The sequence below is a fragment of the Vipera berus genome, assembly GCF_964194415.1.
Source record: "Vipera berus genome assembly, chromosome: 2".
Taxonomy (NCBI): Eukaryota; Metazoa; Chordata; class Lepidosauria; order Squamata; family Viperidae; genus Vipera; species Vipera berus.
The window spans coordinates 115,073,473-115,098,123 of record NC_138203.1 but is presented as its reverse complement, the minus strand read 5'-3'; the positions used below and the strand labels follow the sequence as shown (position 1 = coordinate 115,098,123).

Genomic DNA, 24,651 nt, shown 5'->3' with positions numbered 1-24,651 from the left:
CCTTTTTCCTTTAAGGGATTATAACCTTCTCACAAGTTCTTGTTCTTTTCCTTTGCTTTCCCAGATGTTTGCATACATGATGCCAGGCCAAAAATCCAAGAATGACATGTGGTGATTCACCCAGGCTGAGTTCTTTATTGTTTCCAGACCTATACACAGAATCTTCCCAGATTGAGCAGTCTACTACTGCATCTACCATATGTTCTGTGAACTATTATGGAGGAGCTGTCTTCATCCTCCTTTTGTCACCCAACAGCTTCTTTAGAAGCCACTGGAGGGCTTTTTTTTTTGCACGTCAGCATGAAATTATCATACAGAGGAGCAACCTGCCATTGCAGGGGGGAGGTATGCCAGGCACTGTAGCTAATTGGGGATGTCACTAGATTGTAATGAAGCTTAAGACGCTTAGGACAGAAAACGGAACTTTCAAAGCTGAGCTTCAAAGAACAGATGGGGAGTACATTTACAGAGGGATGGCAATGAACAGAGGACATTGTTGTCTTTTCCTGCAGTCAGAAAATGGTAGCTGGCAGGTACTGGTGATGAGGAAATCAGAAAGTATACATCTGGCCTTGGATCATGACCTAATTTTACTAACTATTCCTCTACACCAGGGGTATCAAACTGCCGGCCCGTGGGCCGGAGCATCACGGAGAAACCGTGCCCATCCTATTGCTGGCAAAGGGAAAAAGTTCCGATATGTCATGCGACATCATGTGACATCGCGAGTTTGACATGTCTGCTCTACACTGCCTCCTTCTCTCCAATCCCAAGCAATGCAGAAGCCCAGCTGGACCCATCAAATATTTGGCAGGACAATGTAGCCTCCCTTACCTTTGCTTGTTTCCTTGGTCTCCCTCACTATTTGAGAGGGGCTCTCTTGGTTCTTCCAATGAGACATGGAGCACAGGTACTTCCTCATGCTAAGCTTACTGCTTCTATTTTGGGCCTTGCTCATCCTGCCTGGCAGAGAGAAAGCTCTCTGGAAGACAGATCTCTTGGTGGCTGCTCTGCTGTCTTGGGAAACCAATGGTGGGAGATCGTCATGGCCAGGCTCAGGGACTTCTCTTTCAGGCTGGCTTTGTACTCGCTTCCATTTCTGTATTTTGCCCCTGCGCCTGCTGCTTTCTGATCCGTAGTGAATAGGTCCCAGTTCTGGCACCTTCACCCCAGTTGGCAGTACTGTCTGCCATAGGTAGGCCTTAAGTAAAGATGAGCCCTCTGTTTCAGGCTGAACTGCCATCTGTCAAACAAAAAAGGGAAAGAAGAGCCATTTCACAAAAGCAACAGTACTAGAGCCTCCATTGCCAAAGTCAAGGTACATTCATACTTCTAAACCAAAATTATCTCTTCCAACTTGACCATTTCTCCAAGGACACATAGTTTGGATCCCTCCCCTGAGCAGTCAGAAGCAAACAGTTACCAGTCTGCACAGACAATGGAAAGATTCAGTTGCTTTCAATTTCAAGCCCTTAAAAGAGGGGAGTTTCTGTCAATGAATAGTCCTTGCTAAGGGAAGGTGAGCACAGTGCCATTCCACCCTTCTCACTCCAAGGTGCAGGGTTGCTACTGCTCACTTTTTTGCAAAGAATAATTTTGTGCTGCCATGGCAGGAAGCAAAAAACTAGCAGCCCCACCACATCCTGCATTGCTCTTAGCTGACTCAGACACTTCCTGTGATGAAAGAGCTTGCACTGCAGAACTGTTATGCCTTGCAAGTCAGTTTTGCAGACCCTTGATGTGAGGCAGTCTTGGAGTCCACTTACTTGAGATCATCCCAAGAAACTCAGCCTGCCCTTGTTGGCAACCCTGTGAAGTCCATGACCTAACTGTAAAAATGATGGGCGGAGCATGGCAATGAGTGCATCTTGATCAACCAGCTTTTCCCCAAGCCACAGAACCTGTCTGAACATGTCCCTTGCACACTGTGAAGTCACATGGCCCAACCTCCTTGAAAAGTGCAAACTGCCCAGAAGGGACGCTGCTGTGGGGAACACAGAGAAGAGAGAAGTTGTGGGTCAACATTTCATTTCCTGCTCTTCTGACTAAGGAAGTGATGGTTTCCCACATCTCTAGGTTGGTTTTGTGTGTCTGCGTGTGTATGTGTGTGTGTGTGTGTGCTGCAGAGTAGTCCAGCTTTAGTAGAACTAAATTTTAGAGGAGAAAGAGAATGAGAGCAGGTTCTTTTGAACAAAGAAAGGGAAATTTGGCTTAAATATGCCTGCACAGCAGATTTATCTACAGCATCTTTATGTAGGGATTCTTAGAGTGATCTTATGCTGCTTGATAAATAAGGGAGCCATTAATCCTTGCTGAATAGAGAGGAATGGAAAGTATCTTGCAGCCCCAGCAGTAAAAATGAACTTAGACTCTGATAAAACAAAGATAGACAAGAGGCAGACAGCAGTGAACCTAACACTCTACCCCCTTGGGCTCATGCTTAACCCCACCACTCCCTTTGTACCCACATGCTTTTATTTCCCAACTCTACCATCACTGCCACTACTACCACCATTGCCATGTTCCTGTCTAATTATCAGAAGGAGTATGGAAATATTCTGTTTTTAGTATTTCAGTGTTAAGCTTTTACCCAGATTCCTCCCCTTGCTATGGCACAAACTCCTTTCTCTAATTACCTTGGCTTCTAGCTGTCCATCCTCAGCCTAGCCTTTCTTCATCATCTCTCTGAATGACTGGTTTCCTCTCCTGCTCCCTCAGCTCTGCAAATCCCCATGTGATCTTCAGTGACATGATAATAATCTCACTTCATCCTGTTTGAATAAACCCGAGGCTGCCTTGTGCTGTGTGAGTGGCTGAAGCCATCCTTTGCTTGGTTATGCTTAAGCCAGACTGCTCACCTAGTTGAGCTCTGCTGCCACCCAAAAGCAGATGCCACATTTCCTATCCATCCTCCCTTCCATAAGAACTCCCTTAATAGCCCCATTCAGAGTGGATCTGTGACAAAATTAGTTGAGCCTGTCTTACCATATTGCACTTAAGAATTCCACACAAGTTTGGACAGGTCCTGGATCAGTTCTACAGCTGGGCCCCATCCTGTCCTCTTTAGGGCAGTTCAGCAGCTGTGCAAAAAGAACTCCCTGAAGCTGGTTTTCAAAGGGAATTGGGGTGGGTGGGTGTCATTTCTCCATCAAAAGGAACTCTAACTTCTCCCTACTCCCAACTTATAAGCTTCAGCTACTTTAACAGGGAATGGAAGGGGAAAGCTGGTTGACAGCCTCACATAATTTCTTCTGTCATTCAGACAAGCCAGAAAGACCAAAATATTTCTCTTTTGCAGAGGACCAGGAGCAACGTGGCAATCTGTTCAGATGTCTTATTTCTTTTCTTTTCTTTCTCTTTTGTATAGGATTGTGGGAGGGAAGACGTTTGGTGTTTGTGGGACCAGTGATCTCTCTTGTTCTTAGCATTTTGAAGGTAGCACAAGTGAAGACGATGGCAGGTCACTTTCAAATCACTTATGAGTGCCTTGGGGGCAAAAGTGAGTTGAAGATGACATGATATCAAGAGCAGGAGATTCATAAGCTGGCTTCAGTCAGTAACCCCATAAGTGGTGTTGCCAGGAAGGGCTTCTGGGGTAATGCCTAAGGTCCCACAATCCTGAAGCCCACAGAACCATGGGAGATGTCAGCAATGGAAAACAGGCCTTGCAAGAGGTGGATGCTTATTCACACCATAATATTCTTTCTTATTTCCAAAGAACATTTTATGTGTTCTGTGGCCAGGGAACAACCATTTGGGACTTTTATTATCTTGACTTTAAAACAACTACATCAACAAAAATATGCTTATTCCTAAAATAAAAGGTCCTGAGCTTCCTGGTAACAGAAGCAAATTCCATTTAATTGCTGACCTGGTGTACTTGAAGTAAGCTTAAAATTAAAAAAAAATCTCTGAGCAAAAAGTTAATAAGATGTGTTGTGCTGGTTGCTCTACATGAGGGAAGGTGGAGGGGACCAACAGATTTTGTCTGGAGAGCAGGATGGGATGTAGCAAGTACTTTAATGAAGTGGAGTCACATACATTCATAGGAGCACATTCATTCATACATACAGTATACATATATACTGTATGTGACTACTCAGGAAATAGCAGCCTTAGATTGCTCTGGGAACAAAGGAGAGTTTATTATCATGTGCATTTGCCAGGGATCCTGACAGAGGGTCTATAATCCTGTGGCTCTGCTAAGCAGCACTAGCAGTTTTGTCTTGATTGATCTTGAAAAGTTTGTCAGATCTGTTTAGTGGTCGGATGGGAGACCACAAGGAGATTCCAGGGCTGCAAGCCAGATTGAGGGGGGTGGAAATCATAGAATCCTAGAAAAAAGCAGTGGCAAATCATTTCCATTTTGTACTCATTGAGACAATATGGATCTGTCCATAAGTCACAAGGAGTTTGATATAAGGGAGATTTAATCCCTTATGGTGGTGTCATAACCAGTATAGTTCAGACAGAAATAATGGTGGATAGTGATAAATTAGTGGCAAGGGTACAATTTTTGGCAGGCTAAAAAAATAGGCGGCTTCAAAAGTGCATGTATCCTGTAGCTTGGGAATTTATATCCATTATATGCAGTTCCAAGAAGGAATATGTACTTCTGGAATGACTTTTGTGCAATTCAAAATCTGAAGCCACATAAAAGTCATATTAAATGTGTAACATTACTTAACATGTATTTAACTAAATTAAATGTTGTCTTAAATAATTTAAATAATATTAAGATTGTTTATTTTATATAGGCATTGTATTTATTAAAATATTATAATTATTTCAAAATAATATAATTACAATATACTACAATATTATATACTGCTCAAAAAAATAAAGGGAACACAAGATAAGACATCCTACTATTAAATACAGTACATTGTGTAGTTTAAGTGTTCCCTTTATTTTTTTGAGCAGTATATATTTGTTATATACATTTTAATTATATTAAAATATTTAAGAACGAATTTTGTATAGTGGTTAAGCTGCTAGCATAGAAACCAGGAAACTAGGCCTGCCTTAGGCAAGGAAGTTACTTCAGCCCAGCCCACTTCACAGGGATGTTGCTGTGGGAAAAAAATAGGCAGTAGGATGCCTTGAAAGAAAAATCTTCATCAGGGTCCAGTCCAAGCTGAAAATAAACAGCATGGAGACTGCTTTAGAAAGAAGGTTGTAGTTTATTGAAGAGGAGAGCCAGACAGAAATATGGCTCTGGAAAAACAACTGACCACATGGAGCAGAGTGGTGGGCTTTTAAACCTTCTGGGGCTTTTGAGGTTGTTTCCTGTTTGAGGCTTTGCATTTCCTGTGTCATGTACTTTGACCTGAGTCTGAGTGTCCCTTTTTGGTATTGGTGGGTTAATCCTATTATATCCTATCTTAGAGTTTGTGTGGGGTATGTAGATTTTAAGGGTCTTTGTCTTCCTATTTTTTTCAGTTTCTAGCTGGAAGGCTCCAACCTTTCTTAAAGGATTATTTAATTTGCATTTCTAAAAACTGGCTTCTGCCTAGGGGCTGGGCTGATTTCTGGGGGCTGGTTTCTGTCTTTTTAAAGATCTCCATTATTCCTTTGGGGAAATATATTCTGCCTTTTTAATATTCCCCAAAATAGTTCTTTCTCTGGATTCTTCCCACAGAGGAGTATTAAATATCCTCATCGTCTTGAATTATATATATAAAGAGGGGAAATGAACATCTAATAATAAGAACATTATGTTAGCTAATATATTAGTAATCTCATTTATAAGGAACTCAAGTGTGTGTTCAAATCCTAGGTCCCAATCACGAAACAGGCAAAAATTTATTTTATTCGGAATTCTCTCAATGTAATTGTTGGCTTTTAACATTTTAACTTTTTCCAGAATTAACCATTTTATAGACTCTGGATTGTTGCTTCCTGATAAGAGAATCCTTGTAAATTGGGGTTCAAAAGTATAGAAGCATCACGGTCCTCAGAGGACTGGCTGCTTAATTTAATTAAGCCAGATTTGGGATTTTCTGCTGTTTTTGCAATATTTCTTCATTTATTTCATGCCTTCTCCACCCCAAACCTGCTACTGTTGTCCCAGAATATTCACATTACAGCTCCCACCCCAAACATTTAAATAAAGAATGGAAATGGATGAATTTGTATTTTAATTGAGGAATTTGCATTGGGCCATTGAGTCATTGCTAGTGTGAAAGATTGTCCCCTAGTGTGTGAGAAGGGTACTGAGATAAAGGTCTCTTGTACTTTAGTTCCAGGCTGCATATTAGATACAAAGCTTATTGCCATCCTTGCCTATAAAGCATCTTGTTTTGAAGCCTTTCCATGTTTGTATCTCCTGGAAAAGTCTGTCTCCTGGGCATAAGGTGAGCACCATCTGTCGGTGTCCATGGATGGTGTAGTTGGCCTGCAGTCTGGCACCCTTCAATGAGCACTGAATGAAGTTGTTCTTCATCAGCTCCAGCTCATAGGAGTCTGGGAGGACCTTCATGTAGTCTCCAATGAAACTGATGCCGTACCCTTTGCTGTTGTAGCCCCGGGTGTGAGCTCCTACCCAGTGCCAGCCCCGGCCTTGGTAGAGGTAGCCATCACTGCCAAAAACAAAGCTGTGCAGGAACAGAAGAAAAGTATCACGAAAAACAATGGAAACAGCTTGTGGAATTTTTCCTATTTCATACATAAAGAGAAATGCACTTTAAAAACACTTCTAGGAAAAATAAAAATCATGTAAGGATGTATAGATTTACTGAATGAGTAGAAAGATACTTTCAAAACCAAAAGGATGTGGAAGTGAATACTATTTAAATAAGCCTGCCTAGAAATAAAAAGTAATATGATTTATATTCCAGAGTAGCTAAAATGGGAACTGCAATGTCGCGTGGTTGAACGGAGAGACAGACACTTGAGCTGGGTAGTATTTCTTTATTGAGTCAGAAATGAAGCTGGAGCAAAGGGGTTACCTGGCGTCTCTTTATACCTGCCCAGGTGAATGGTGACCAATAGATTCAAACCTGGGCTTCCTGCCAGTGCAGGTGGCCAATGGATTTGAACCCTGGCTTCCCGCCAGAGCTGACCATGCCCTGGGGCTGAAAGCTCTATTCAGGCTTTCCCGCCAAAGCGGTTATAGCCTGGAGCTGTCCAGCCCCCTGCTCTGCTGACATTTCCGTGTATGCTTTAAATTACCCTCTGTCATTCTGTCTCTATAACTATATACACTTATTTACACTATACACAAAATTTACATACACACGAGTTTACATTTCTTGTTCCTTGGTTGCTTCTCCACCCCCCTAAGAACGCACATAGTCCGCGAGGTAGCTTGGAGCCTTGTGCTGCCTGCTTGATCTTCTTGGGACTGGTTCCCCTGGTGGTGTGGTGCTGTGACTAGACTCTCTTCCTTGTCGTGATTGTTGTTGTGGGTTGTGGTGTGTGTGTGTGTGTGTGTTGCGGTGCCTGGGTTTTGTGTTCTGCTGGGTTCTATTGTTTGCCTGGCTTTGCTGTCAGTCTCCTGTCTGGGGTGGGGTTGCCACTGTGCCCCTCTGGTGGCTCTCCTGGGTGTTTGTGTTGGCTCTTCCTCCTTTGTCCCCAGTGTGTCCTCAACAACCCTCTCAGGAGCCCTTTTCCTCAGCTGATCCAGGTGCCTTTTCCAAAGGAGTCCCCCCTCCACCCTTACTCTGTAAGAAAGGGGTCCTGTCTGCTCTAATATCTCCCCTGGAACCCATGGGTGACCTGTGCTGTAATTCCTAGCCCAGATGGGATCTCCTGTGTTGAAACTTGTTTTGATGTTGGGGGTCCCGGCGTCTGCTGCTACCCTGTCTGGGTGAAGCCTGTCCAGTGTTGTTATGAGGTGTCTGCCCCATCTGAGTTCCGCTGGGCTTTTGCCTGTGGTGGTGCAGGGAGTTGCATGTTGGTGTAGGAGGAATGTGGCCAGTCTTTGCTTCCAATTACCCTGTACTATGCGCTTGAGAGCATCCTTTGTTGTCCGCACGAATCGTTCTGCCAATCCATTACTGGCAGGGTGGAAGGGAGCTGAAGTGGCGTGTCTAATCCCCAAGGTCCTCAGGAACACCTGGAAATCCGAGGAGGTAAATTGTGTTCCATTATCTGACACGATTACATCAGGCAGACCATGTGTAGCAAATATTCCCCTCAATGCTTGAATGGTTCCTGCTGAGGTCATGTTGCCTACAGGTACCACCTCCAGCCATTTAGAATGGCTGTCTACTGCTACCAGAAATGTGTGTCCTTGGAATGGGCCTGCATAATCTATGTGCACCCTTGACCATGGTTAGTGTGTTTCCTCCCACTTGTGAACTGGTACATGTGGTTGTTCTGGCCATGTCCTCTGGCATGTGTAACATCCCGCTACTAGTTCTTCTATCTCCTTGTCCAACCCTGGCCACCACAGGTAGCTCCTTGCCAGGGCCTTCATCCTTACTATTCCTGGGTGGCCCTCGTGTAATGACTGGAGGACTCTTTCTCTGAGCCTTGTGGGGATGATTACTCTACTTCGCCACAAGAGACATCCCTTGTGTGTGGACAGTTCATGCCTTCTGGAGAAGCAAGCAGTGAACTCTTGCCCTGGTGATTTGTCCTGCCACCCACTGCTCACCCATGATTGTACCCTGCTCAGAACCTTGTCCTTGGGGGTCTCTGTGGCTATGTCCCTTGCGTTGAGGGGGCATTCTGGCAGTTCCTGTATTGCCAGTATTTGGCCAGCCAGTGCTGGGTCCGGCTCAGTGTCCCTTAGGGGAAGTCTGCTGAGGCCATCGGCATGCCCCATCTATTTGCCCGGCCTGTGTACCAGTTTGCATGAGTATGCAGACTGGAATATGGACCAGCGTAACATCTGGGGTGACAGGATCTGTGGTGTCTGCTTCTCTGTTGTAAATAACCCCAATAATGGCTTATGGTCTGTATAAATTAGAAATTCCCTACCATAAAGGTAGTCATGAAATTTCTTTACCCCTGCAACCACTGCCAGTGCCTCCTTGTCTATCTGGGCATAGTTCTGCTCTGCAGCTGACAGGGTCCTGGAGTAGTAGGCGATGGGGGCCTGAGTTCCATCCTCCCTTAAATGGCTGAGAACTGCCCCAATCCCATAAGGGGATGCATCGCATGCAAGGCAGATTGGCTTGTCCTCCCTGAAATGGGTGACTGTGGCATTGCCTGCTAACAGGTTCTTCAGTGTTTTGAATGCGTTAGCGTGTTTGTCAGTCCAGTCCCAGGATGCTTGCTTGTCAAGCAGCCTGTGTAGGGGTTCTGCAATTGTAGCCTTGTGTGGCAGGAATGCGTGATAAAAATTGAGGAGGCCCAGGAATGCCTGCAACTCAGACTTGTTTTGGGGAGTGGGGGCTTCCTTGATTGCCCTGACTTTGGATGCAGATGGGTGGATGCCTTGAGCATCAATCCTGAACCCCAGGAACTCTGTCTCAGTTACCCCAATCTTGCATTTCTCCCTTTTGAGCTTTAATCCTGCACCCCTGCACCTCTCAAGTACTGCCCTCAATCGGGCTGCCAGTACGTCCTCGGAATTGGCTGCGAACAGAAGGTCATCGAAATAAGAGCAAACCCCTGGTATTCCCTTGAGGGTCCTTTCCATCACCTCCTGGAATATTCCAGGAGCCACGCTGACCCCGAACTGCAACCGGTCTACCCGGAACGCCCCTTTGTGTGTGATGATTGTTTGTGCTCTAGCAGCCCCTGGGTCTACTGGCAGCTGCTGATAAGCTTGGGCAAGATCCAGTTTAGCGAACACCGACCCGCCTTGCAGGGATGCCAGAATGCTGTTTACCGCAGGAACCAGGTATGAATGAGCGCTCAGAGCCCGATTGATTGTCCCCTTATAGTTGGCACAAATTCTAATTTCGCCGTTTGCCTTGAGCGGCGTTACGATGGGAGTTTCCCATTCCGCTCCATCGACTGGCGTTAGCACCCCCTGATGTTAATGGGTGAATTTTGGAAGTCAGAGAGGGTCAGTCTGGATGGCCTCAAGGGAACCCGTTGGCCACTCCGCTTGCAAATCTCCTTAAACATTCTGGCGGAGATGATGGACACGGCTGACCCTGAGTCCAGCTCCATCGTGCAGGGGACCCCTTGCAGCTTCACCCTCAATTTTATTTTCGGGATTAGCGCCGCAGGGGCCCCTGTTAGATAAACGTTCGGCCGTCCCACCATGTGGCTAACCGTTTGTCCCGGCAACCGCTCCCCGGTACCTGTAGCGAACTGGAACTCTGCCTCCACCTCGTGCAGGCTATCCCGCTGTTTGCTCCTGCAGACCGCCGCGATGTGCCCGGTCTTCCCGCACGGCCAACACTTGGCCGACTTGAAACGGCAGGTAGACCGGGGATGCTGTCCTCTGCAGCTGGCACAACGGGTAGACCGGGAGCTGTTTGTGCCACAGCCGGAACACTGGGTAGACAGGGGTTGTCCGCAGCCGCTGTGCTGGGTAGACCGGGGGCAATTCGCGCTGTAGCCATGGAGTTGGGTAGACCGGGGGCCATTCGCTCCGCACCTGCACTCCTGGTATCTTGTGTCCACCGCAGGTGGTCTCAGCTCCTTCACGTTGTCTCGGTTGGAGTTGACGGGTTGCTGTTGTCGGTGGATGGCGTCCACTTCCAGCTCTTCCCCGTCCGCGTCACCGCAACCGCTCAGCTGGTGGACGGATCCGCCTTCCCTCACGTCGGACTCCTCGGCTGCGTCCCAGGCTAGGAATTCCTCTTGGACATCCCTCAGGGTCAGTTTCTGCTTTGCAAAAATTTTCTGGCGCAGCTTCCTGTCCCTCAACCCGCAGACGATCCAATCCCGCAGCCAGATCTCTAAATTCTCAAAATTACAGAGGTGAGCTGCCTGCCTCAGGGCGGCCATGTATTGCTTGGCAGACTCACCCGGCCGCTGGTCCCGCTTCTCGAAACGATACCGCCAGGCGATCTTGGACGTCTCGGGCTTGAAGTGCTCGGTCAGCTTTGCCAGCAACTCGTTGTACCTGACGGAGTGGATGTCGTCGGGTGCGCAGAAACCGACCGCCAGCTGGTACGTTTCCATGCCGCAGCTGCAGAGTAGCACCGCCGCTCTCTGCCGGTCATCTTTCACCCCGTTTGCCCGTAGGTAGCACTCGAGCTGCCCCACGAAGACTTCCCACACCTCTGGGCGGTTGCTATTGAAAAGGGGATACTGACCCAGTTGTGCTATTCCGCCGTCTCGGTCGTCCTGCGTCTTGGTCCGGGGCTGCCGATTGGATTCCGTCCGCGGCTAGCGTTGTCCGGTGCAGGATCCCACCTTCGTCGCCAGTGCAATGTCGCGTGGTTGAACGGAGAGACGGACACTTGAGCTGGGTAGTATTTCTTTATTGAGTCAGAAATCAAGCTGGAGCAAAGGGGTTACCTGGCGTCTCTTATACCTGCCCAGGTGAATGGTGACCAATAGATTTAAACCTGGGCTTCCCACCAGTGCAGGTGGCCAATGGATTTAAACCCTGGCTTCCCGCCAGAGCTGACCATGCCCTGGGGCTGTCAACGACTCGCTCTATTCAGGCTTTCCTGCCAAAGCGGTTATAGCCTGGAGCTGTCCAGCCCCCTGCTGTGCTGACATTTCCGTGTATGCTTTAAAGGCATACACTACAGGAACCTAATATATAGGATTTCTGCTTCAAACCAAACATTGATAGAGGAATGCAAGAGAACATGCAGATGGCTGATCTATGCTCATGTTTGATCTAATAAAGTTTGTTCAAATGTACAGCTCCCCAATGTAATTTGAACAGGGAAGATTTTTTTCCATTGGTTAATTGGAATTTTGCTCTTCCCCACATTTTGCCCTACTGTAAATGCAGTAAACAACTTTTAATAGTTAAATATAAAATACATTTTATAATATGATTTGATAAAAATGCTATTAAAATGTCCAGCTGATTTGTTAATTAGAAATATAAATTGCATAAAGACACTCATACCTGTAGCCAATGTCATCCCAACCACGGTCATCTTGGTGGAATCGCTGCATGTTTCGCATGTCAGCTGCACATGAGGAGAAGGTTCGGCATGGCTTAGAAGGGGTGCTGGTGTGGTGGATGTAGACAAATCCCAAGGGCAGCTTAAGTTGAGTAGGTGTTCCTTTATAAGGACGGGCCCCCCATATGCACCGTGGAATTATGGCAGGACATTCTGTAGGGGAGTAGGCAGAAAAACATCAGAGCTGAAGGACAAAAGGCCCAACACATAGTCAAACTATGGATATCATTATCCCAACATCTGGCTTCTAAACTTGAGACAGCTTAAAGTGAAACCTGACAAATCCAGGGAAGTGAAGGTGTCAGTGGCACCTGTTCCTTCTTGCTAAGCAGTATATACAGTATCAGGAACAATGTGTCTCTAAATGCCATAAGTATGCATAGGAAGAGACATGCTTGCTCTCATGTTCTGTTTGCAAGTTCCCATTGGGATTCCACCTGCAACAGAATGAAGACATTCTTGAGCATCTTCTGTCAATTAGCCAACCTCAAACCCCCAAGTGATTGTTTGTATAACCCTCAGTGAGACACAATATGCTAGACTGAGTTACTGTGCCAGGAAATAATAGTAGGATAGCATGATTGGCCTAAAAAGCATATTGTGACAGGGGGTGGGCTGAATGCCAGGATCTTTTCATTAGTTCCACAATGTCTACATAGATGGTTTATGAAGCTGAGAAGAGGGTTCATTTAACTAGTGTCTGTTGACACTGCGGGTACTGTACTTCACATGTCATGAGATGTTTGCTTAGAATGGACTGTAAGGAGTATGTAAGTATTGCAAATAAGTAAAATAAATGTCCTCACTTGAACTAATTACCAGTAATGCAGTATCTCAGCAACTTAGAGGATTAAACATCAGCAATAAATGAAATGATCCTATCAGGATGTCTATTTTTCTAACAAATAACATACCTACATACATCATCATGAACTCATCAACAGCTTGTTTTGCCAGAAATGTCAATTCCTTGTCTGTGATTCCTTCAAAGAGGGAGCTGGCTTCATTCATCTTCCAGAGAAGGCACAGAGCATTTTCTACCTGCTCCAGTAGCTTTTCTTTACTCAGCAGTGCTGCAAAAAGTTTTCTGCGGAAGTTGCTCCGCATCTTTTCTCTCCCATCCAGGCCCTTAGAGCCATAATAGTCATTCAGCAAAACACTGATATTGGATGGTGGATCAATCTTCTCTACCAAGTAAGTGCCCAAAATAAAACCATCCATTGCACCATTGATAACAGCATCAGGCATATATGAGGGAGGACCCATTAAGGTAAAAGTACAGGGTTCAGAGATACTATCCCAACAGCCATTTGGTCCCAGGGCTACCTGGCTCTGCTTAGAGTAAAAGAAGAGAAAAGTCATTCCAAGGTCCGTTGAAATAGTGGTGGAAATAAGGGGATCCAAAGAAAGCTGTGATTCTTCTCCAGAACTGTTTGGAGGACCAGTGGTCAAAGGTTTCTCGTACAGAGTCAACTCATTTTTCATTTTGAATCCAGCAGCTATTCCAGCAAGTAAAGGACTAACTGAAACTGTGGTTCCATCAGGAGTTAAGACTACCCCGTGTTCCACTTGGGAGCCATCAAATGTATGATTCACTAGATTTTTTAAGAATGTTCTCTTTGCCTTACTCAGGTAAGGCAAGTCAAAGGTCTTGGAAGTCACTGGACCAAGAACAAACTGGCAAATTTTACTATTACAAAACTCCAATTCCTGGTACAGCTCTGCTATAGTTAGGTCTGGGGTCCCATTCAAGTGGAATTCCACATCGTTCAGAATTTCAATCACAGTGTCCATATGGAGTATCAAGTTGCCTGAAACAGTAGGATTGAGATATCATAATTAGAGTAGCAAGCAGTGAGTGAGAAGGGGCAACCAAAGTACATGGGTTATGCACTCTTGGATCGAACATTCTGAATGAAATTGTAGTTGCACAAATAGATGGAATATCTGGCCAATAACACAGAGGGAAGCATTATCTGAAATGGATCCAGGTGTTTTGTTATGTCAAAATGAAGCTAAGGCTGATTATATGGTGGACTGTGGAATAGAAAGAAGTGCATTATTTTCTTGGGAAACAGCCATTTGTGTCTGCATGTGGATTAAATTACTGAAAATTACTTCTCTGAAAGACAAAAATTAATGCCTAGGCAGCAACCAACTTTAATTTCCATTCCACCACACACTTTCATAAAATAAGAAAATATGTTCTTGGTAATGAACATTTCTGCAATTAACATTTCTCCACCCAAACTGGAATTACTTTGTTGTACATTTCTTTGATTAAATTAACCAATAAATTGAACTTCACCTGCTAAAACCAAAACATGTTCAGCACACAAGAGACCATAAATGGGTTTTTTGTGAAAGAAAATGTTTGTTTTCTTTAAAAAAAGGAGTAGTGCATATTCTCAAATGACAATATGATATTTTACCCTAAACCTGTTTACATATTGGATGGCTATTGCCAAATTATGCTACATTACTTCGCTCAAAACCTCTGTGGTTCAGTTGGTATTATTAAATGGAGGAGAAAAAATCTTATTGAACTAAGTAGAATTTACTCCATGTGCCTAATTATACCAGACTATGAATTATCCTTTTGGGGGTCCAATTATGGGTAGGACCTATCTGAACCATCAAATACTCCAGTCATAGGAGATACATCTTTTTTTTAAGCAATGTGTTTCTGGATACTGTGCACTCCCAAAATGTGTTTTAACCACTGCATGGTTATGGAAGGTAATATTGCAGCCAATTTTGGTCACCATATCACAAAAAAAGATGTTAAGAGATTGGAAAAAATTCAGAGAAGAGCAACTAAGATGATCAAAGGCCTGGAGACTAAAACATACGAAGAATGGCTGCGGGACTTGGGTTTGGCTAGTCTAAAGAAAAGAAGAAATAGGGGAGACATGATAGCAGTATTCCAGTATTTGAGGGGCTGCCACTAAGAAGAGGGGGTTACGTTATTCACCAAAGCACCAGAGGGCAGGACAAGAAACAATGGTTGGAAACTGATCAAAGAGAGAAGCAACCTGGAATTAAGGAGAAACTTTCTGACAGTGAGGACAATCAACCAGTGGAATAGCTTGCCCCTAGAAATCGTGGGCGCTCCATCACTGGAATTTTTTAAAAAGAGGCTAGACAGTCACTTGTCTGAAATGGTATAGGTTCTCCTGCTTGAGCAGGGGCCTGGACTAGAAGACCTCCAAGGTCCCTTCCAGCTCTATTGTATTCTAAGTTATTATTAAATATGGTGTAGGAGTTAAAAAGTACAAATCTAACATCCAAGGTTTATTAGCTTTACTGATAAGGTTTATCAGCCTTACTGGGGGACTTTGGGCCAGTCATATTCAACCTACCTTACAGGATTGTTGATATGAGCAATAAAATGAAAGGAGATACCCCCTCCCTCCATATAAGACCTGTTTTGAGCTCCTAGACAAAAGGTATATACAAAACAAATAGTAACAACAAAACAGCCAGCCATATTTTAGCCTAGCATGTTCTGCAAATCTAGCCTGTTCAATTTAATTTATTTTAATTTATTTTTATTTATTTTTATTCCATTTATACCCCACCCTTCTCTGAAGACTCAGGGCGGCTTACAAGCTTAGCAGCAGCCTTCATTCTATGTATATGCCTGCTTATTAGGGCTTTTGGGCCCCCCCAAGCGGCATTATTTATGGCTCATTGTCTTATGTATCAACTCAGTAAGCTATACAGCAGTTCCTTTTTTTCCATGTAACAATGGGTTATTGTCAGTGCTTTTTTGTAAAAGATAAAGGTGCCAGAACTCACACGTTATACAAACCGCCTTGCCTACCCTACAAGGTTCCATCCCAAAAAGGTATCGGAACTCCGTTCTGAGCGTTCAATGAGGAAAAAAAGCCCTGGTTATTGTTATTCCATTCAGCCATGTGGAATTAAATTAGCGGAAAGGGAGGAGCTGATCACAAAACAGTAAACTTCCCAAATGTCCTCTGCTGGGTGGGATAGAAAGACTGACCTGAATCCACAGGGTAAGAGGCAGCTTAGGCCAGGCTTTCCCAATCCAGTTGTTCTATCTGATTACAAACACCTTTTCTCTAGATAGCATGGGTTTTTTTTAGATATAAGAGTCAGCATATCTTGAGGGGAAAAGCTGATAAATGGATAGATAATGATAAAGAAGAAAATGATACATTTCCATTTTCTTAATATGCATGTGGAACCATGGTTGGACTCATCTGTAGTCCCCCCCACTCCCTACTACTTCTGCCGTTTTCCAACTAAATTTATTTATTTACTTTGTTTTTTAATTAAATTTATGTGCCACCCATTTCATCAGAGATGATATTGAACAGCTAACAAACATAATAATAATAATAATAATAATAATAATAATAATAATAATAATAATAATAATAATAATAATAATAATAATAATAATAATAATAATAAACAGAATACAGGCATGGGAAGACAAAGCACTACATGGCCAGTACATTAAAAAAATAGCTGGGAAAGAAGAAGAAGAAGAAGAAGAAGAAGAAGAAGAAGAAGAAGAAGAAGAAGAAGAAGAAGAAGAAGAAGAAGAAGAAGAAGAAGAAGAAGAAGAAGAAGAAGAAGAAGAAGTGGTTGGAAGGGACCTTGGAGGTCATCTAGTCCAACCCCTTGCTCAGGCAGGAAACCCTATACCATTTCAGGCAAATGGCTGTCCAGTCTCTTAAAAACTTCCAGTGTTGGAGCATTTACCACCTCTGGAGGCAGGTTGTTCCACTGGTTAATTGTTCTAACTGTCAGGAAGTTTCTTCTTAGTTCTAGGTTGCTTCTCTCCTTGACTAGTTTCCATCCGTTGCTTCTTGTCCTGCTTTCAGGTGCTTTGGAGAATAGCTTGACTCCCTCTTCTTTGTGGCAGCCCCTGAGATATTGGAACACTGCTATCATGTCACCCCTCACCCTTTTCTTTGTTAAACTACACATATCCAATTCCAGCAACCATTCCCTATATGTTTTAGCCTCCAGCCCCCTAATCATCTTTGTTGCCCTTCTCTGTACCCTTTCTAGAGTCTCAACATCTTTTTTACATCGTGGTGACCAAAACTGGATGCAGTATTCCAGGTGTGGCCTTACCAAAGCATTGTAAAGTGGTATTAGTACTTCACTTGATCTTGGTTCTATCCCTCTGTTACTGCAGCCTAGCACTGTGTTGGCTTTTTTGGCAGCTCCAGCACACTGCTGGCTCATATTGAAGTGATTGTCTACTAGGACTCCGAGATCCCTCTCACAGTTACTATTATTGAGCAAGGTACCACCTATACTATACCTGTGCATTTGATTTTTTCCTGCCTAAGTGTGGAACCTTACTTTTTTCACCATTGAATTTCATTTTGTTAGATAGTGCCCAGTATTCAAGTCTGACCAGATCCTCCTGTATTTTAAGTCTATATTGTGGAGTATTGGCTATTCCTGCCAGCTTGGTGTTGTTTGAAAATTTGATGGGTTCCCCATCTATCCCCTCATCCAAATCGTTGATGAAGATGTTGAAGAGCACTGGGCCCAGAACAGAGCCCTGGGACACCCCACTACACACTTCCTTCCATGTAGATGCAGTTCCATTGAGGACCACATGCTGAGTATGGCCTATCAGCCAGCTACGAAGCCATCTGGTGGTGATCCTATCTAACCTACATTTTTCTATCTTATCAAGTAGTAGGTTGTGATCTACTTTATCAAATGCCTTACTGAAGTCCAAGTAAATTATATCCACAGCATTCCACCAATTTTGTCACTTGGTCAAAGAATGCAATGAGATTTGTCTGGCATGATCTGTTTTTGACAAACCCATGTTGACTTTTAGTGATGACTTTGTTTGCATCTAGGTATTCGCTGATTTGTTGTTTGATTATCTTTTCCAGAATCTTCCCAGGTATTGAGGTCAGGCTGATAGGTCTGTAATTTCCTAGATCTATTTTTCCCCCTTTTTTTGAAGATGGGAACTACATCAGCTCTCTTCGAGTCCTCTGGTAGTTCCCCAGTTCTCCAGGATCTTTGAAAAATATAGTTCAGTGGTTCTGAGATCACGTCTGCCAGTTCCTTGAGAACTTTGGGGTGTAATCCATCTGGTCCTTGTGATTTGAACTCATCTAGGCTGGACAGGTGCTCACTTACCATTTTCTTGCCTATCTTAACTTGCCTATCTTAACTTTCCCCCCACTAATGGACCAATCATTTCCTTAACTTTTTTCTTGTTTTTTATATGTTGAAAGAAGCTTTTTTGTTATTTTTGACTTTGGTCGCAAGCCTTAGTTCATTTTGAGCCTTAGCTTCCCTCACTTCATCTTTGCAGGCACGGGCTATTTGCTGATATTCTGCCTTAGTTATGTGCCCCTCTTTCCACTTCTTATACTTGTCCTTTTTATCTTTAAATTTATCAGAGAGTTCTTGATGCAACCATGCTGGTTTCTTTTGAGAGCTGTTATTTTTCCTCTTTGTTGGTATTGTGCTAGACTGGGCTTTTATTATCTCACTTTTCAAAATTTCCCAAGCTTCTTGAGTTGTTTTCCCCTTTAGGATTCTCATCCATGGAATTCTTCCCAAGGTCTCTCTAAGTTTATTGAAATTAGCTCTTTTAAATCCAAGACTCCAGTTTGGCTGTGTTCTATTGCTTGTGCTTCCAGAATGTTGAATTCCAATATTGCATGATCACTTCCCCCCAAGGTTCCTGTGGCTTTGACACTTTCTATCATTTCATCTCTGTTAGTGAGAATTAAATCCAATATGGCTAATCCCCTAGTTCCCTTCTCTACTTTTTGGGAGAGAAAGTTGTCTGCTAGGTTTGTCAGGAATCTGTTTGATCTTCCACTTGGTGCAGAGTTTGTCTCCCAGTTGATATCAGGGTAATTAAAGTCCCCCATTACTATTATGATGTGCTTCCTACATACCTTAGTTAGCTGACTAGCAAAAAGTTAATCTATTTCCCCTGCTTGGTTGGGCAATGTCATTTTTTCACCTTTTATATTGACCCAAATGCATTCAAGTTTACAGTTTTCATCATTGTTGTGCTCTATTTCTGTGGAGATAAAGTTATTTCTTATATATAGAGCAACTCCACCTCCTCTTTTGTTTAGCCTGTTTCTTTTAAATAATTTAAATCCCTCTAGCTGTGTGTTCCATTTGTGGGTTTCCTCCCACCATGTTTCCATAATGGCAACAATATCATATCTGCCCTCATTTAATTTAATTTAATTTAATAATTTGATTTCTATACCGCCCTTCTCCCGAAGGACTCAGGGCGGTGAACAGGGCAATACACAATAAAAATCAGATACAAAAATTAAAAAACCATTAAAAACCAATTAAACATCATGCCCATAAAATCAATACATATTAAGTTAAAAACTAATTTTAAAAAACCCAACCCCACCCCGTCAGACCAGGCCAGCTTGTTCGAAAAAGAATGTTTTAAGATCGCGCCGGAAGGAGCGAAGGTCGGGGGCCGTCCGGAGCTCAACCAGTAAGCTGTTCCAAAGGTCTGGCGCGCCCACAGAGAACGCTCTCCCCCTGGGGGTCGCCAATCGGCATTCTTTGGTCGGCGGCACCCTGAGGAGGCCCTCTCTGTGGGAGCGCACTGGACGGAGGGACGTTGACGCCGGTCGCAGGTGTTGCCGTAGGTAATCCGGACCCATGCCATGAAGGGCTTTGTACGTCATAACTAACACCTTGAACCTCACCCGGAGAGCAACCGGTAGCCAATGCAGCTCGCGGAGCAGAGGTGTAACATGGGAGTATCGGGAAAGATACTCCCAAGACAACTCGCGCGGCTGCATTCTGCACCAGCTGGAGTCTCCGGGTGGACCTCAAGGGCAGCCCCATGAAATTCATTTACCTGAATTTCTAGTTCACCCTGCTTACTGTTCATACTCTGTGCATTGGTGTATAGACATTTGAGTCCTTTATGACTGACCCTGTGTTTACTTGCTACATAACTTGTGTGGTACCTGACTTCCCCTATTTTCCTAGATTGCCAGGGACAGTGATGTTATGTATCAATTAACTCACTGTTCCCGTTGTTTAGTTTAAATGTTCCTCCAGAAAAGCTGTGAATTTATTGCCAAGTAACTCAGTCCCTTTCTTGGATGGATGCAGACCATCTCTTTTGTACATTTTTTCACTGGACCAGCTACAGACATCGTGACTAATATAACCAAAGCCTTCTCCTTTACACCACTCCTTTAGCCACATATTAAATTCTGCTATACGCTGGCCTTTTCCATTTTGCTCCTTATACACTGGTAAGACCTCTGAAAAAGTGAGCCTACAGCCTATTCTGCTGAGTTCCTGCCCCAAACTCTGGAAATCATTCTGCACATAGAATACATCCTTTTGGGACATATCGTTAGTGCCAAGATGTACAATAGCATCCACATCACAGTCATTGCTGGCATTGTTGACTATTTTGAAAATACGCTTCTTGTCCCTACTGGCAGTAGCACCTGGAAGACACCTGACCCCTTTTGAAACCTCTGTATCCTTTCCTAAATTTACATCCCTTATATTTGAATCACCAACCAGAAGGTGGCTTCTCTTTTTGGGTACCTTTCTTTTCTTGCATGACTGATGTGTAATACCTGATTCGCATTTCTCCCTGTCAAAAACAAATTCATCTCAGACCATGGTCCCCTGCTTATTTGAGTTATCATCACAACTACCTTGACCTGTTTCCTTAATGTCCCTATTAAGGTCAGCAAGGGCACTGTATCTGTTATGCAGGGACACAGCGAAAGCTTTGGGTTTATGGTTCACAGCTCTCACCCTGCCAGATCCCACGGTTGTCCACACTGCCCTTCTCCTGCAGGATCTTTGTGGTAGAGGGGGCTGATAGTGCGGAGGCTCAGTAGAGTAGAAGGGCTGAGCTGAACACCTAATTTCTGCCTGAAGAGCACAGATTACAGACCCTAGATAAACAATCTGTCCTTGTAGACTAGTGATTTGTGTACAGATAGGACATTTTCCCAGTTTGAAAAGAGTGCTGCGAAACACAGCTGCAAAACAAGTGTTGTACTGAACTAAGCCAGACATGCTGAGATGAAAGGAATCTCAGATGCACTTGCCCTGAATGTACCACCACTATTTTTGATTTTTAGTTATGTGATTCACGCGCCGTTAGGCACACAGGACACTACTTTGCTCCTCACCCACCTTAACTCACAGTATTGTAGCTTTTCCCAGCAGCCTCTGGCAGTTTAAAAGCAAAGAGGCTTAGCAAGGGCTTAGCTACTTTGCTCCTCACCCACCTTAACTCACAATATTGTAGCTTTTCCCAGCAGCCTCTGGCAGTTTAAAAGCAAAGAGGGTCCAATCAGCAAGGGCTTAGCTACTTTGTTCCTCACCCACCTTAACTCACAGTATTAACATTAAAACATTAAAACTAATACACATTAAAATGATAAAATAAATAACAACAATAAATACTGTTAAAAACAGGGAGGAGAGGAACACAAAACATGAGGGGAGAAATTGGGTCTTTCCTAATCCAACTGCCACCTCCAGAAGGGGGAACCCCAGTTGGGGCTTCAGGCCAACTGGCAGAGCCAGGTCTTTAAGCCCTTATAGAACTTAGAGTTGCCTTTTATCCAAACAGCTTAGTAAAAATACTGTATAGTCTAAATATGGTGGTTGCCTGCAAGAGAAAGTGACCTGCTTCATATCTTACCTGCATGGGCTGTGCTGACACAAAAACCCATCATTGGCACAAGTCCCAGCCATATCAAGAACATCCTGTTGGTGGTGTGAAGGAAACTTATGATTATGGCACCTGCAAGGCAAAGAAAAGGAAAATGAGGAAGGACAAATAAATAAAAGCTAGGGGGCTGGGCCACACAGATAGCTCAAAGGCCAATCAGGAAGGCCTGATCATTGGACTCTGCCCCACATCATGCTGGGAATCTGCTAAGAAAGCTGGTAGGCCATGACTGTTCATCTCTTTGCTTGGGCTGCAACTCCCGAGAGTTTGTTAAATGGTGGTGTTCCCATTCACTTTGTGCAGTCTGCCAATGTCTCTGGTTGAGCCAGGCTGCATATTGAAAACAGGGAAATCAGCCTTTCCCTCCCATCTTGACAGGGGTATAACTTGTGCTGCTGCAACATACACACAGTTATCCACGCAACTGCCTGAGTGCATATATGCACAGCCAGGGAGTTCATTCATTGCTAAACTTTAGTCCTGTGTATTAAACAATTTGCTTCTCTATGTGAGATCTGTACTGAATTCAGCCTTGCCTCCTCAAATTAAAGTGCCAACTGTGACCAAAGTGCCAGTTATCAGTTTAAATTAGTATAGCAGCTGTGCCATTTCCTTTAAAATGTTGGCTTTTCTTATATACACTTTGATTTCAGATTAGTCTCCTGTAATACTTTGGGTACAGGATTGCCCTTGATGAGTTCCTTGCAGCTACAAGGGGACTACATCCAGCTATTTTTACTCCAGTTGTGGAACAATCCTCCTCTTGCACTTTTTGATCTACATTGTCCCTTGAGATCATCAAAGGAGTTTCATTTTGTTTTTGTTTTCTGTCAGGGATCAGAGGAAATATAATTCAACATCACTGACATGTGCTGCATTGGCCAAATGTGGATTAGATGAGCTTCAGAAAAGTCATCATTTTGTTAGAATTAGATACCAACTGAAGCAGCTACCCCTCCCACTCCTTAGTTAATACAGAATACAGAATAACAGAGTTTGAAGGGATTTGGATATCTTCTAGTCCAACCCTGTCAGTCAGGAGACCCTATACCATTCCAAATAAGTAGATGTCCAATCTCTTCTTAAAAACCTCCATTCATGGAGCATCCACAACTCCTGAAGGCAAGCTATTCCACTGATGAAATGTTATCACTGACAGAAAATTTCTCTTTAGTTCTAGGTTGGAACTCTCCTTGATTAGTTTCCATCCATTACTTCTTGTCCTATCCTCAGCTACTTTGGAGAATAGGTCAATCCCTTATTCTCTGTGACAGCCCTCATATTTGAAAACTGCTATCATGTCATCCCTAATACTCTTAGTTAGACTAGACACACATAGTTCCTGTAACTGTTTATCATATGTTTTAACCTGCAGTCCACTAATCCTCTTTTTTGCTCTTTTCTGCACTCTTTCTAGAGTCTCAACATCTTTTTTGTATCATGGTGGTCCCCTCTGTTGATGCAGCCTAGGACTGCTCTGGCTCTTTTGACAGCTGCAGCACACTGCTGGTTCATATTTTTTATTTTTATGGGAATGGATTTCAATTCCTTTCTGATTCACTGTAAGTGCTCACAAAGGCTCAATCTGAGGTTTAGGTGGGGGAAGCTGCCGAAAAAACCAGGCTACAGCTGATCTCACAACAGAAGATGGAGTTGATGTCAGAACCCATTCCTATTTCATTTTTATCTATCCCCTTGAACCCAAAAGTAAATATCACCTTTCCCTGGGTTCTGCCATACTCCCAAGCGGGAGGGGGGACATGCCCTGGGTTTATTGCCTTTGCTTCCTCTATCTGCTACAATATAACATCTTGCTCCCCTGCACTATATCTCTCTCCAAACTTAAACTCCCTAAACTGTCAGCTAGAACAAGGGAAGGAATAAAGAATGCAACCTCCATGCCTGATTTGTTTCTACGATCCCAGAGGAAGGTGTGAAGAGCCGTCAACCATCACTGTGTGATATGGACACGGGCCGATGTTATCTACCCTTTTCCCATGATGGACCTAACACCTGGGGATTGGCCATCCCACACTGGCCGGATGAACTATCAGGTGGGGTCTTGCTTGGGGATACCTTAACCTATCATTCTGCATGGGAAATCTCAGATCCTGTCTAGTATGCCTGCTATCAACTACTCTTAATAAAAGTTCCTGTTAGAAGAATTTGTTTCCAAGAGTTCTATTTTCTTAAGATCTGGGATTGAAGTGGGTCCTGACATTAGACAGGATCTGCAGTAATAGACAACCTGAAAGGAAGACCCTTACCAGGGGACTTTGTAAAATCTACAATGTTGGACAATGGGGCAGGGAAGGAAGAACCCACCATGAAGGGGGAGCCCTCCCTCTGGCCAGGACCCTGCCAGCTGTCGGGATCCGAGACATCCTACTCCTCGGAAGAAGTGGTGGAAATGTGCAGCCACAAACCTTGGTGGTTGATGGGCATTGGAAAGAAAGACGAGTGGGAGAAGAGATCGAGGAAGGTGACCTTGAGTCAAGGCAGCCACCAACCGGGATGGAAGCAAGAAATGGAGAGATCCCTTCGCCTTAGCAAAGATGAAGGAGATTGCACACAGCACTCGAACTGGATCCTAGAGAAAGCTATTGACCTGATGAAAAGAACCCTTGGCTCTCTCTGGGATGAGAAACCTGAACCCTGCGGCTTCACCAATACCTTGGGCTGCAGCCAGAGAGACACTGAGGGGGAATAGGAAGCTGAAGTCCCGGAGATATCTGCCAAGACCGCTGAGACAGCAGCTACCACTTCAGCAGCCCCCACTCCCCACTGACCTATCAGGATGGGAGACAACACCGTCAGCGGCAAAGGTACCGATCCATCCAAAGATTCCCACTGCTGGACACGAAATTCAGGGGAGAGTTGCAACGCTTGGGGTTCTTCCTAACACAAGTCCTCAGCTACATGGAA

At 44.1% G+C, this 24,651-nt stretch overlaps 2 protein-coding genes across 8 annotated transcripts in view; both read right to left on the bottom strand.

Annotated features, from left to right (window-relative positions):
• RASAL3 (RAS protein activator like 3) overlaps positions 1-2,707 on the bottom strand; it is a 46,687-nt gene extending 43,980 nt beyond the window's left edge. For 6 of the 7 annotated variants that reach the window (XM_081317905.1, XM_081317911.1, XM_081317907.1 and 3 more), the window contains exons 1-2: positions 2,637-2,707; positions 835-1,243 (exon numbers count right to left, since the gene is read on the bottom strand). In XM_081317905.1, coding sequence (XP_081174031.1) covers positions 835-1,243 — 409 coding nt within the window. In that variant the 5' untranslated portion in view covers positions 2,637-2,707. Of the gene's footprint in view, positions 1-834; positions 1,244-1,423; positions 1,534-2,636 lie in introns of those variants that run through there. The other variant, XM_081317906.1, reaches the window with a different exon arrangement.
• A 3,549-nt stretch (positions 2,708-6,256) lies between these two features.
• On the bottom strand, positions 6,257-24,054 carry PGLYRP2 (peptidoglycan recognition protein 2; the record flags this gene model as incomplete). The annotated part of the gene is made up of 5 exons (XM_081316211.1): positions 6,257-6,596; positions 11,942-12,152; positions 12,914-13,810; positions 21,697-21,798; positions 23,994-24,054. 5 exons carry the CDS (start codon positions 24,052-24,054, stop codon positions 6,257-6,259), a joined length of 1,611 nt encoding a protein of 536 aa, XP_081172337.1.
• Positions 24,055-24,651: the final 597 nt, after the last annotated feature.